Source organism: Ovis aries, chromosome 9, assembly GCF_016772045.2.
Source record: "Ovis aries strain OAR_USU_Benz2616 breed Rambouillet chromosome 9, ARS-UI_Ramb_v3.0, whole genome shotgun sequence".
In the NCBI taxonomy this organism is placed as follows: domain Eukaryota; kingdom Metazoa; phylum Chordata; class Mammalia; order Artiodactyla; family Bovidae; genus Ovis; species Ovis aries.
In genome coordinates this window covers 15,861,158-15,875,761 of record NC_056062.1, presented here as the reverse complement: position 1 = coordinate 15,875,761, position 14,604 = coordinate 15,861,158, and the positions used below count along the sequence as shown (strand labels likewise).

General features: G+C 42.9%; 1 protein-coding gene across 24 annotated transcripts in view; it reads right to left on the bottom strand.

Annotated features, from left to right (window-relative positions):
- PTK2 (protein tyrosine kinase 2) overlaps window positions 1-14,604 on the bottom strand; it is a 190,096-nt gene that overhangs the window by 91,264 nt on the left and 84,228 nt on the right. For all 24 annotated transcript variants that reach the window (XM_060419958.1, XM_060419961.1, XM_060419969.1 and 21 more), the window contains one exon: window positions 10,199-10,286. In XM_060419958.1, coding sequence (XP_060275941.1) covers window positions 10,199-10,286 — 88 coding nt within the window. The remainder of the gene's footprint in view (window positions 1-10,198; window positions 10,287-14,604) is intronic.

Sequence of the window (14,604 nt, the reverse complement as noted above, 5' to 3'; positions counted from 1 at the left end):
GAGCACGCATTTTGAACCTCAGTTAAGAAAAATGTTCTTCTCCCCTCAAAAGGAACTCGTTCCTCTCGTTAGTAGGCCTATCTTACAAAACACTGCACTCCATTATTAAATTATGAATTTCCCCAGTACAGAACTCAGTGTAAATCAGTCTTGTCTCGTTACACAAGTATTTCAGGATACCCTCCACTTTGCCTCTTGATCCTCAATCCTAAAACATTCACTCTGGCCCTTCCCAGAAAAAAAGAGTGCTGATCTCTGCTCTAGGAAAAATGCCAAAGATCCTCTTCTTCAACGGCTGCTACCCAGCCTGTCAGTTCACCTGCTCAAAAGATTTCTACTCCCCAGTTAACTACTCCATCCACCTCGTACTGACAGTTCATCATGATAACTCCCCTTGAAAAGACCCCCAACTCCCCAGGCTCCCTTACCCCTTCATTTTAACTGCTTGGTAAAAACAGTGAATACTGAAGCCAACCACCCCCTCCCTCTCCACACTTACTGCTGTGCAACTAGAGAAACCCTGCTATGTGTTTTGCTTTAAATTCATGATGACAGACCTCAAATGGTCACCAGAAACTGCCTGGAAACTCTGCAATGCCTGCCCACGAAGCTTGGCAACACACAGATTTGTATTTTTTCCAGTCAACCTGCCACATCCCTTTCTTACAGAGAAAACGAAAGTCTTCTCTTTAAAGCTCCAGAACTTACAACCTGAGGGGCGCCTATGCTCACCTACTCGCCCCCCTCCCAGGACGGGAGCCAGGCCCGCTCAGCCAGCGGCGCGCAGCCACCTGGCTCTGACCTGAACGCCATTTCCACTGAAACCTCTGCTCTGTGTTCTGCCTTAGCACCCACACCTGGGTAGTCAAGAAATACTGAATGACTGAAGAGAGGGCCCATGAAGGAAAGAATAAAGCCATCAAACTGGCATGTGGATACCTCTGTGTGTGAATGCTATTTTCCAGGTAAGAGTTACAAGCATTGATCATTTCTGTTCCTTATACATAGTAGGCATTTAATGATGCCTACTATGATTCAATGGAATGAATCAACGGAAATGAATTACTCAACATCTCACTAAATCAAGTAAAAAGTTGTGATTCTAGAATCACTCTACACTTCAGCTGTCTTCTTCTATACAGCAAAAAATAAGTCTAAATTTTAAAACTAACTTTTTGCATCATAAAGAGTTTTATTACTGAACACACAATAAAAAGAAGAGATAAAAACAGTATCTATGTGAGTTAGAGAAACACCAGTTGTTCTGAGCGACGCGTTCACTGGGATCTCAGTTTACGGTCTGGCACAGACCTGGAAGCAAACACAGCAGAGCATCAGCTGCACACTGAAGAAAACACGCGGTTACAAAACTGCCTTAAGATTAACTACTAGGACTTTTAAACGCTATTCAAAGGTGGGAAAGTGTAATCACATATTTTATTCATTCATCAAAACCATGCTCACATTAGCTGCAAAAAAGAAACAGAGGTAAAATTACGTTAACCGTCTTTATGGAAAACCCTTTTATGTACAAACATGACGTGAAACGTCTGAGAGTTGTTTTTCCTACAGCAACGACCTGCTACTCTTGACTGAGAGCTGTGTGCCCACGGCCTGAGGTCCGTTTGTGTCTGTGTTCTCTGCAAGGTGTGCTGATCCACATGGAATGAGCCGTATCGGCAGAGCCTCCCCCTCCCCCACACTCCAGAGGGCATGTTCTCTGAACCACTGTGCACATCACGACGTGATGTTGTGCTCATGAAAATTTCTGCAAGATGTAGGGTTTTTAACACTCAGTGCTCATTTCTTTACAAAACATTTCTTGACTAACTTTCACCTCCTACTAACTACCGGCAGAATTCATTGCTTTCTTTTGTGAAATAAGTGCAATTTATTGAAGATTTACATGTGTGTGATATATAGCTGCTTTGAGTAAATACACTCATTGCCACGTCAGATAGATTTATGTATGACTCTCATTTAATCTTCACAGCATCACTGTGAGCAGGACAGAACTATAATCCCCAATTCAGAGCCTTAGAAAGGGCCTAAAAAGACTGATGGTGACAGCAGAGGTACTGTATTATTCAGGGGCTAGGTAGTACGTGGTTTTAGATACATTATTTGTAGCCTGTACAATGACTCTTCCTTAAGACAGGCTTCGGTCCTACTTTATACATGAAGACCAGAAAACTTAATTACTCAAAATTAATGTACTCAAGGTCACACAGCGAGCACTAAAGTTAAAACTCGAAACCCACCCACTGACCCTCATTCCTCAAGCTGCAGTGCGTACCTACAGCTTCTTGCGTAGGCGTTCTCCACCAGAAGGAAGATTAACGGCCAGTGAGGACCACAGCGCACCGCCCCGGGAACCCAGGGTCTAACACAACAGCTTCACACGCACCTCCTACTCCATCTTACCACGCGCTTTCCATCGTGTTCTCCTCTTATACCACGGATTACTACTGTTTACGAACGCCAAGTCCAGCAAATCTGCAAGTGTTTTCCAAGCAAAGACCTTTGAAAGTTGTTTACTGTATTAAATTGTTTCCATATTGATGTCAATTTCCTACTTAAAAAATAGGATGTATCTGGACTTCCTTCTGTGGGCAAGTATTATATTTCCATTCATGAGCTTTTTCATCATATTAAGCACAGGTTTTACTATAAAAACCTCTCACAGCACTAATAAAAAATTCTAATCCTAAATTACTCCATAATTTATTCCATGTGCCACATCAACACTTTGGCTTTTGAGATTTTTTTGGTCTTATTTTGGTCTCATGAGATTTTTTGGTCTTATTTCGGTCTCTTCTGAATGCTTTGTCAGCTACATAAATTTATCACACAGACCTGAAAGTCCTCAGTAGTGTGTGTAAAGAAGATGGGGCTGAGGGCAGACAAACGTGTATATAACCATTATTGCCCGCTGCACATAACCATTTATATGCTACGCCACCTGAGTGATCCCAGGTCGTCGGCCAACTTGGCTCGACCGTCAAGCACTCCTGCCTGTGTTCTGCCAGTTCGCAGAGTGGAGAGTCTGTGTACAAAAGGAACTCAAAGGCAGTTCTCAACCAAAACAAACTCTTTGATCTTTCTCTTCCATACATAAGCTTTAAAAAAATATAAAGAATTATGCTATCTTATAAGTCAAATGCTTTTTCAACAACTCACTAAGTTATTTCATATAGCATTTATTAATAATAGGTATTTGTTCAAAAGGCAAGCTAAAAATATCAGCAGGGAAGAGTGACTGACCAAATAATCATTTCTGCTTCCTATTTGTAAAGTCTTATATAGAAAAGATAAACAAAAAAATATGGGTTGAATAGTACTGGGTTGGCCAAAAAAGTGCTTCAGTTTTAAACTAAAACTAAAAGACACATTTTCATTCTCACCAAGAACTTCATTGAACAGCATATTCACCCTTTTATTTCACAAACTTCCGTCATTTTTCAAGCAACTTCATAATTCCATCTTCCCAAAACTTATCTTTTTGCGCAAAGAACTGTTCCAGGTGCCTTTTACAGTCTTTCAGGGAATTAAAATTTTTTCCAATAAGGGAATTTTGTAAAGGCTGAAATAAATGGAAATCAATGGAAATGCAATGTCTGGTGAATATGGCAGATGAATGAGAACTTCCCAGCCAAGCTGTAACTGTTTTTGCCTGGTCATTAAGAAACATGCAGTCTTGTGTTACCCTGATGGAAAATTATGCATTTTCTGTTGACTAATTCTGGTCGCTTTTTGTCCAATGCTGCTTTCAGTTGGTCTAACTAGGAGTAGTACTTGTTGGAATTAATTATTTGGTTTTCTAGAAGAAGCTCATAATAGAAGACTCCCTTCTAATTCCACCACATATATAACATCACCTTCTTTAGATGAAGACTGGACTTTAGTGTGGCTGATGATGTTTCATTGTGCATGCCCCACGATCTTGTCCATTCCACATTATTGTACAGAGTCTACTTTTCATCACCCATCACAATTTGTTTTAAAAATGGAACACTTTTCATTACATGGAGGGAACTGCACGTGGATATACAGTCAAGGAGGTTACTTTTGCTTAATTTATGTGGAACCTGAACACCAAGTGATGAACATAACTGAGCTGGTACAACTGACTTTAAATGCTTTATTCGGATATTTTGAGTATGCTAGCTAACTCCCATGTGGTATAACATTGATTGCTCTCAAATAACGTCTCGATTTAATCACTATCAACTTCAACTGGTCTATTTGACTGTGGAACATTGTCCAGCGAGAAACTTCTAGCAAGAAACTTCACAAGCTACTTGCGACACGTTCAATCAGCCACAGCACCTTCTCCAGACACTGAACAAATTTTTTTCTGCATTTCAGTTGCGTTTTTACATTTCTTGAAATAATAAAGCATAACATGCTGAAAGTGTTGCTTTTTTCCTTCCATATTCAATATTACAATGTGTACACAAAAATTCACCAACTTGGCTATGTGTTTTTAAATGCATGCTGATATGATAGCTGTCACATACAATATAACAAAATTTTTTCGAATGAAGTTAAAGACTACTAAGTGCTACTAGAGCCATCTTACGGAAAAAACCAAATGAACCTTTCGGCCCCCCCCAATATAAGCATGACAGAGTTTACCTAACGACAACAATAAAACTTTCTGAATCACCAAAAACATACAGGAGTGGAAAAACAGGAAAAAAAGGTACGTTATTAAATCTACTTAAAGACACACATCTTTCACTTTCATGCACTGGAGAAGGAAATGGCTACCCACTCCAGTATTCTTGGCCTGGAGAATCCCAGGGATGAGGAACCTGATGGGCTGCCGTCTATGGGGTCGCACAGAGTTGGACACGACTGAAGCGACTTAGCAGCAGCAAAGACGTACAGAAAATACATCTTCTAATGAGTCAGGCTTAGACTTCAATTTAATTTTAACTTCTTTCTGGAACAGGACAGCTGATAATTCCCACATTGAAAATTTCACATTTTAAACTAAAATTTCCCACTTGGAGCTGCCATTTCAAAACGTTTTAACTGACAGAAAGCTTTACACCCAAGAAAGTACAGTTAACGAAATATTTCTGATAGTTATCTGAATAAAAATGTGTAAAAACTAAAAATTGGAGTAAAAATAACAGAAAGGTCGATCAACAAAAAATAAGCGCGTCTTGGCCCCTCACACCTTTCTGCAGTTTAGGTTCTAAGCCATAAAGTTACCATAAAGCTTCCCACTGCAACTCTTCTTGCCAAATAAGCCACGAGTTCTGTTACATTTAATGTTTTCTAAGAGCCACTAGATGGATACACTCATTTTAAATCTTAACATACTTGTAGGAAGAAACAGTGACAACAGACGCAGGCATCTCAGAAGCTCAAAATGTCAGTGGTGCCAAATGGGTCCCACATGACTTCAGCATTGTTGATGCAAACCTAGTTAATATAACAACTTCTTGACCAAACGGGGACATGGCCCTTCAAACTAATGGCCACCACGATTTGCAAAAGATTGCCAGTCAAATACACTTTTAACAAGTCAGAGAGATAAAGAAGAATAAAATGTTATATGGCAAGGGAAAAACTCAAACTCAAGGCAAAACATACTTTTCGTGCTTTATAATAAGTCATTAGCTTTGGCATCAAAAAAATTATTTGTTTAGAAATAAACAATAAAAAAATCTCTGGTGGGGTTAGGAGTCCACACTAAGATCCCATATGCCACGCCGGGCAGCCAAGAAAACTTATTTCTTCAGACTCCTGCTCTACAGTGAATAGGGTTATAGCAAGATTCTAGTTTATTTTTAGAGTGTGCTGATTAATATCTTTCAGAATGTTCTAAAATGGGTCAAAACACATAGTGGCTCATTTGTGACATATCTCACTTGTAGTCACATTTAGGACATCTTTAAATGTAACCATGTGCATCCACAGACCGATCTCCCATCAGGAAAGCGGCACTCTACGCCCACTGACATGTCGTGTTCCTCACGACTCCACCCAAAATAAGGAGCGTGATGAGCAGGGGCTTGGCGAGGCTTCAAAACAGGAATAATAAAATTACAGTAGTTTATTAGAAGCTTTCTTTCTCTTTCATGGGATGGAACTGATACAGAGGAATTCTTAACAAAATTCTTTTCTTTCTATTCTGTTAAAAGAGCAAAATTAATAAAAAAATAACAATAATAAATAATAAAATAAACCAGACCACCTGACCTGCCTCTTGAGAAACCTATATGCAGGTCAGGAAGCAACAGTTAGAACTGGACATGGAACAGCAGACTGGTTCCAAATCAGGAAAGGAGTATGTCAAGACTGTATACTGTCACCCTACTTATTTAACTTATATGCAGGGTACATCATGAGAAATGCTGGGCTGGATAAAGCACAAGCTGGAATCCAGATTGCTGGGAGAAATATCAATAACCTCAGACATGCAGATGACACCACCCTTATGGCAGAAAGCGAAGAAGAACTAAAGAGCCTTTTGATGAAAGTGAAAGAGGAGAATGAAAAAGTTGGCTTAAAACTCAACATTCAGAAAACTAAGATCATGGCATCTGGTCCCATCACTTCATGGTAAATAGATAGGGGAACAATGGAAACAGTGGCAGACTTTATTTTGGGGGGCTCCAAAATCACTGCAGATGGTGACTGCAGCCATGAAATTAACAGACGCTTGCTCCTTGGAAGAAAAGTTATGACCAACCTAGACAGAATATTAAAAAGCAGAGATATTTGCCAACAAAGGGCCATCTAGTCAAGGCTATGGTTTTTCCAGTAGTCATGTATGGATGTGAGAGTTCGACTATAAAGGAAGCAGAGTGCCGAAGAATTGATGCTTTTGAACTGTGGTGCTGGAGAAGACTCTTGAGAGTCCCTTGGACTGCAAGGAGATCCAATCAGTCCATCCTAAAGGAGATCAGTTCTGAATATTCACTGGAAGGACTGATGTTGAAGCTGAAACTCCAATACTCTAGCCACCTGATGCGAAGAACTGACTCATTTGAAAAGACTCTGATCCTGGGAAAGATTGAAGGTGGGAGGAGAAGGGGATGACAAAGGATGAGATGGTTGGATGGCATCATCAACTCAACAGACATGAGTTTGAATAAACTCTGGGATGGACAGGGAGGCCTGGTGTGCTGCAGTCCATGGGGTCAGAAAGAGTCAGGCATGACTGAGCGAATGAACTGAACTGAAATAAACTGAATTCCTGGAAAACACAAGAACAAAAAACACTCAGAAGTGGTCACTATTTCCCAGTGTAGACCCTAAAGATTCCCACACGTGAGGTTCAATAAAATACCAGGTTCATAAAACACACACATGCACGAAAACATGCCACTGTGGTAAGAGCCAGCACGGGTCACACAATGGTCCCGAGTTCCTGTTTGTCACTGACATGTGCCAACAGCACCCCTGCACATACGCACACAGGTGCATCTTATTTCTTTAGAATGAATCCCCCAAAGTGGAATAATTAGTTCCAATCTTATGAAACTGCCAGTATGCAACTTAACTTACAAAACTGTCAATGTCAACGGTGTCACATACAAATCTGAACCTATTTAAAGCTCTTGGTATTCTTGCCAATTCATTAGTTCCGACAAATCACAGCGTTTTTCTTTTTTCTTCCCTCTTGGTAATTCTGGCATATCTACCTGGCCCCATGTAGCGTCAGTTAAGCCTGATACATGGGCCAAGGTGAGCAGTAACACCGGCCATCAACACAGGAAAGGGACGTTACTACGACTACACTTCTATTTTCCTTTAAATCACAGGTACTTGGTAGGACATTATAAAAGCATACAGGAAACAAAAGAAATTCTCAGGATCTTCCCGACCCAGGGACTGAACCCAGGTCTCCTGGACTGCAGGCAGATTCTTTACCACCTGAGCCACCTGGGACTAATTGTTAGGATGAAAGTGAAAGTTGCTCAGTCGTGTCCAACTCTTTGTGATCCCATGGACCATACAGTCCATGGAATTCTCCAGGGCAGAATACTGGAGTGGGTAGCTATTCCCTTCTCCAGGGGATCTTCCCAACCCAGGAATCGAAACCAGGTCTCCCGCATTGCAGGCGGATTCTTTACCAACTGAGCTATCCTGTGGCTTAGTTGGTAAAGAATCCGCCTGCAGTGCGGGAGACCCCGGTTCAATACCTGGGTCAGGAAGATCGGCTAGAGAAGGCATAGGCTACCCACTCCAGTATTCTTGGGCTTCCCTGTGGCTCAGCTGGTTAAGAATCCGCCCACGATGCAGAAGACCTGGGTTCAATCCCTGGGTTGGGAAGATTCCCTGGAGAAGGGAAAGGCTACCCACACTCCAGTATTCTGGCCTGGAGCATTCCACGGGCTGCACGGTCCATGGGGTCGCAAAGAGTTGGACACGACTAAGCGACTTCACTTCACTTCAGACTGAAGAGAAACTCTAGGAATGGATGAAAGCAGAGAGGGGTGGCGGGGCGGGAAGGTGTGCACGCAGGGCACACGGCAGGACGAGGTGTGTCCCATCCCACAGCAAGCTGCGCACACTCAGACCGGGACTCACACGTGATGTGCTAAGTCCTCAAAGCTGGGTCCTCTCTACAGGCCGGAATTCCAGGGTGGCAGACAGTAGTGTCTCATTTCATCAACATAAAGACTCTCTTCAGGAGGTGTTATATACCCCCTGTGAAGAAACTCGTGGAGGCACCTGGCACCATGGAGCTGTAACATGTATGACCAGCACAGCACACCTCCAAGACGCCTCACACCCCTTAGGCTTTACAGGGACCCCTCACCTGAGTCAGAGACTGCACTGAGACACGTCCCATCAGTAAGGGAAAATCTGGGATAGGCCGGCGCGGGTGCTAGCTTTTAATCATATACACAGAAGCAAGGGCTTCTGAAAGGAAAAACTAGGACAACCTAGTAACAGTGTGAAAGGAACAAAAACGTTGCTGACTTTCAGGTTAGCCTAGAAATTATAAAAAGGAATAACTGAGAGCTATTTAGGCCCGTCTCAGGCATCCTGGAATCAATGTCACTAAAGCAGTCACAGATGTCTTCAGTGGGTGGATTTCTTTTTCAAAGAAATTACACCAGTGATTCATATCATCTACAAGAGAGAAGAATAGAAGTATGCCGCCTATCTAAACCCATCAGCCTTTTCCTTCCTCACTTTCCTGCTCCAGTTTGTTCAGTCTCTGAGTCCACCAAATCCACCCACTAAATCTGCTTACTACCACACCGTTCTACCTCCCAACTTTCTAACTTCTTGCCTAAACACCTAAAGAGCCCCCAACTTGCTCGCAGCCTTTTTAAGGTCCAATCCACCCCGACTACTGCCACCTCATTAGGGTGGGCTTATTAAAAAAAAAAAAAAAATTCCAATCAAGACATTCCTTACTTAAATTCTTTAAATACTCTCACCAATCTGCAGGAGAGAACCTAAAACCTGCTCCTTACATGGTGTGGTCCCGGCTCTCTCGCCCATTTCCTTTCAAACCACTTTAGCACAGATTTCAATGTACTGTGTTTTATAAAGTTCATCTCTTCCTCAGCTACAAAGTTCCTTAGACGACATCTGGCAAGGGAGCCACCTGGACTCGACACCCCCCCTGTGTCAGCATCCCTCCAAGGTACGTCACATCACTTGTGCTTGCAAACAGCATAGGACCGAACAGCAAGGAACTGTTTACAGGAAGCTCACTAGATGGAGAATTCAGAATTTATGCCACATGTATTTACTGTCTAACTAAAACCTTACAGAGAATTTAGAATTTATGCCACATGTATGTATTATCTACCCTTATGGGTAGTAAGAAAGCTACTTTTAGTTTAAAAAGTCACTTCTGGTTTTACACAAACTGCTACTGAAATCATATGGGAACAGTTGGCTCTGGATAAACATCTGACAAGTTTGTTGATATTCAGGCATGATAATTATACTTGAATTAAAGATAGAGCAAAGGTTGTATCACTTAGGACTTACTGTTTCTACTTAAAGTATACAAAATTTGCCCAGTATACAAAAATCCACAAAGTAACAAAAACTCCTAATTTCTTATGAGGTATAAGAATCTCACTGCCATACAGTGACAAACTCATATTCTCCCAAATGTTAGACTTAATCTAGTTCTAAAATAAAACCATGAAATAAACAGGATTGAAAGAAACAAAGGAAAAAAATGCATTAAAGCACTGTTCTATACCTGTTGATAGAAGAAATTCAAAGTTGGCTTGTCTTCAGTAAACTGGTTTAGAAATCCTTTTGGCAAATAACGAATTCTCAATTCATATCTAAAAAATAATTAACAAAGGAAAACAATTAGAAATAAGTCATTTCTTCTTCACAGTCCAAACAATATTGAGTATGGCACTGCCAATTACTGAAATATTATTCTAAAAATAAGTTTAAATATAATCTGTAAATGTTTCCTTTTGCTGCAAAAAATAAAAAAATAAAATGTGCATGTGAGTGTGCTACAGCCCGAGGTTCCCGCAGGAGACAGAAGCTGACGAGATACCCAGAGTTTCGCCCAGAAGTCCCTCCAGCCCCACCGCCCGAGGGCAGCATCACGTTCTGCCCTGGGAAGGCGAGCTTTGCCTGCCTGGAGTCACACAGGATGTGTCTGGCTCCTTTCAGGAGACTCCACTGTCTCTTCGGCCCTGCACTGTGCAACACACCCCAGTGACTCATCCACGTTACCCTGAAGGCTGCTGAGTGGTTTCCACCTCGGGGCTGTGAGGAATAATGCTATGAACACTTTTTATAGCCCTCTAAAAAGCAATTTTTCTCAGGAAGCCAAACCTCAAGAATGACCAAAACAAGTTTCACCAGAACGCTCTCTCTGTTCCTCATTCTGTACATATCTGTGTGTCCACCCGTATGCACTCTCACAAGCACGTACGCATCTCTGCTGGGGGTACACCAAGAACACATCACTGGATCACAACACGCACACACACTGTCCAGAGCAGACATGACCGAAAACAAGCTACAGGGCTGTAGCAGCACATACTCCACTTCCACGCGCGGGAGCCGTTCCACGTTCCTCACCTCTACTTGCACGTCCAGCCTTTTCGTGTTAGTCACCCTAATGTTCACTGCAAGAGCGCACACTTGCTTTAATCAGTACTTCCTTGATGAATAACAAGAATGGGCATGTCTCTGGCAGCCGGCCATTTTGGTTATCTTCTTTAGTGAAGTGTCTGTTAGACCTTTTGTCCTTGTTTCTACTGAGCTGTCTGTCCCACACCACCCCACTGATTGGTAGGTATTCTTTACAAATTTTGGATGCGAGGCCTTTGTTAGACTTAGTGAAGATATATCTTCTCCCACTCTATGGCTTGCCTTTCACTATTTTAATGATAATTTTAAAACCTATTTTTTTAATCTTCTAATTTTAATGGCATCTTTTGTTTTTATGTAGTCTTATTTATCTTTTTCTTTTCAGTAAATTCTTTTAGTGTTTATAAAATATTTTCTTACACAAAAGTTAAGAGTTTTTTTTCTAAAAATTTCATAAATTGATCTTTTAAAATTGTATTAAGCTCATGAGGAAAAAAAACGCAAAGGAGTCAATACAATTCTTTTGGTTCAGTTAAGGGTGGTTCAATGCAAGGTACACATACACACGTTTTGCTGAGATTTTCAAGGGTCTATCTTATTAAAATATACAACTGTCAAACAATAAAGTTCCACTGTACTTTGAATCTCAGGAGTTCAATAACTTTCTGTAGATATTCTCACTGGACAACTGTTGATAGAAGCAGAATAATTTCATTTTGAGTTTAGGACTTAGCACGCACCTTACAGGCACCATTTCTCTTAATCAACATAATAATCAGAGAACAAGAGCATAGTTATTCATATTCAGCAGAGTAGGAGAATGACGCTCAGCAAGAATAAGCAGTAGGCAGCCAGTTTCCAGGCTGGAAACTCCAGGATCAACAGGCTGCAGGAGGCTTTGGTATTAACATTGCCCCATTTTAATGATTAAAGGAAAAAAAAAAACTGGCAGTCTGTTTTGGCCTGCTAAACATTTGGCAGCCTGGCTACACGTCCAGGCTCTTAACATCATCCCGACGATGATGATGATGATATCAAATAATGTTCAGGGACTACTTAGGATGTCACAGAAGTCGCGACAAGCGTTTTAACCAGATGACCTCTTTTCATCAGCAACAACCCCCAGGAGGAGCAGAAAGAAAGCTCTGCGTCAAGACCACCTATGCCTGGGTTCTGGCTCCACCCCTTGTTCTCTGTCTGCCATCACTTCTCTGCGCCTCAATTTCCTCACCCAACTCTTTGCGACCCCATGGACTATACACAGCCCATAGAATTCTCCAGACCACTGGAGTGGGCAGCCGTTCCCTTCTCTGATGGATCTGCCCGACCCAGGGATTGAACCAGGGTCTCCTGCATTGCAGGTGGATGGATTCTTTACCAACTGAGCCGTCAGAGAAGCCCTCATCAGGACGCTGGGAGAAGTGAAAGGGCTGTCACTGCACATATCACAGCCGTCTTGACGGCTGATCCACCGTATTAGCCATTACTCAACAAATATTTCGGCACCAGTCATCTACAGACGCGGTTCCAGAGTGGAAGACACTGGTGAATAAAACAGGCAGGAAGTACCAGCCTTCGGAAAATTTCTATTTTTGTGGTGGCAGCCAGACAGCAGATACGTTGAGTATCTCTGAGGTGGTAATGTGATAAAGACAAAAGCAAGGTAAGGGGAGTAACAGATGACGAAGCAACATTCTGTAAAGGGCGCCAGGGAAGCAGCCGACTCCGGACACCTGAACAGAGACCCAAAGGAAGACAGGAAGGGAGCAGGGCAGTATCGGCAGGAAGAAAACAAGCACATGCCCTGCGGCCAGAGGCTGCCTAGAGGAACGCAGCCGCAGCCCCTGTGAGTAAAAGGGCTTCAGGGAGGTGGGGAACAGAGGCGGGCAGGCCACACAGGACCCTGCTCGCCACAATCCGGGGCTCGTCCTGGTGGGAAAGGGGGCCGTGGGAACAGCACAGTCCTGGCGCCCAGCCAGGCGGGCTGTGACGAGCAGACAACAGGGCCACAAGGAGGCCGGGAAGGGACTGGTAATAGTGACCAGGTGCCCAGTTCGCCCCATCTTCCTAGATGGGGGAGACCAGACTTTGAGGACATCCGCTAATAGCCAAGGTCCCACAGCTGTTAACAGGCAGCCCTGGGATTCCACTTCAGCAGAAACACACCTGAAGGCCCAGAGGCAGCATGAACCTAAGAGAAGACACCTATGCTTAGAACAGAGAGGAGTGTACGTGGGTTGGGTCTTGCTTGTGGGGTTGGGCAAGGTCTCTAGATTGTGATGGGGTTTCCTGTTCCCTGCTTCAATCCACTACAATATAGCATTTCCTCCCTCACAGCCCTACTGGAACTCCGCTCAAGTCTCTGAGTTCAATTCCAGTCCAGTCACCTCACCCCAGTCCTTAAACCCCACGCCTGGCACCCACAGGGTCCTGGCCCAGCCATGCCAGCATCCCCTCTCCCTTCTCCTCCAGGAAACTGCCCATTTTCCTCATAGTGAAACTTCTGCTACTATTCTAAGAGCCTGGCTGTGTCTTGATAAAACATTTCCATGTCTCTGCTCTATGCCACTCCATGATTTCTGAACAGCGGCTAACTACAACACGTCCCAGGTAAGATCATCCTTTCGCTTCTGCTTCTAAGTAATTGTTGTTGTTCAGTCACTTAAGTCATGTCTGATTCTTTGCGACCCCATGAACTGCAGCACGCCAGGCTTCCCGGTCTTTCACTATCTCCCGTAGTTTGCTCAAATTCAAGTTCACTGAGTCGGTGATGTCATCCAACCATCTCATCCTCTGTCGCCTAAGTTAATATATTACCATTGATGCTGCCAACACCTAACTTCCTCAGTCTTATCTCCAACTATGAGCACCAAGATACCCACAAGTTCACCAAGATACTCATTAGTTCATTAATGAACTAATGATGGGGAGGAGTAGGAAATGTTTTTGAAAGTTGAGTTGGATGAATATTCAAATAACCCTGAGAAGGCTCAGCTAGTCAGACTGTGTGTAGTGAAATAAACAAAAGTACAATTTCAGGAAACTACACAGACGACCCTTGGAAATAGTGGGGTGTAGGCAGCTGTTCTTACACAGACTTCCCATTTTAAAAGCCTAGAAGGGAGGACAGAAATTCACCATTTGGCAGAAATTACACTAATACTGCAAAAAAGAATCATCAATGATGTTGAGTGGGCGAAAATACAATGAAAGAGAAACTGCAGAGTCTCTGTATTTCCTCAGAAGATATTACTTAATTACAATGAGGGGGGAAAACAACCTTCTAGCAGAGAAACCTGTCCACCACCTTAAATCAAATGATCCAAGTTAAAGTTAAGTCGCTCAGTCATGTCCGACTCTTTGTGACCCCACGGACAGCCTACCTGGCTCCTCCCGCCATGGGATTCTCCAGGCAAGAGTACTGGAGTGGGTTGCCATTTCTTTCTCCAGGGGATCTTCCCGACCCAGGGATCGAACCCGCGTCTCCTGCATTCCAGGCAGACGCTTTAACCTCTGAGCCACCAGGGAAGCCCAGTAAAATGAATC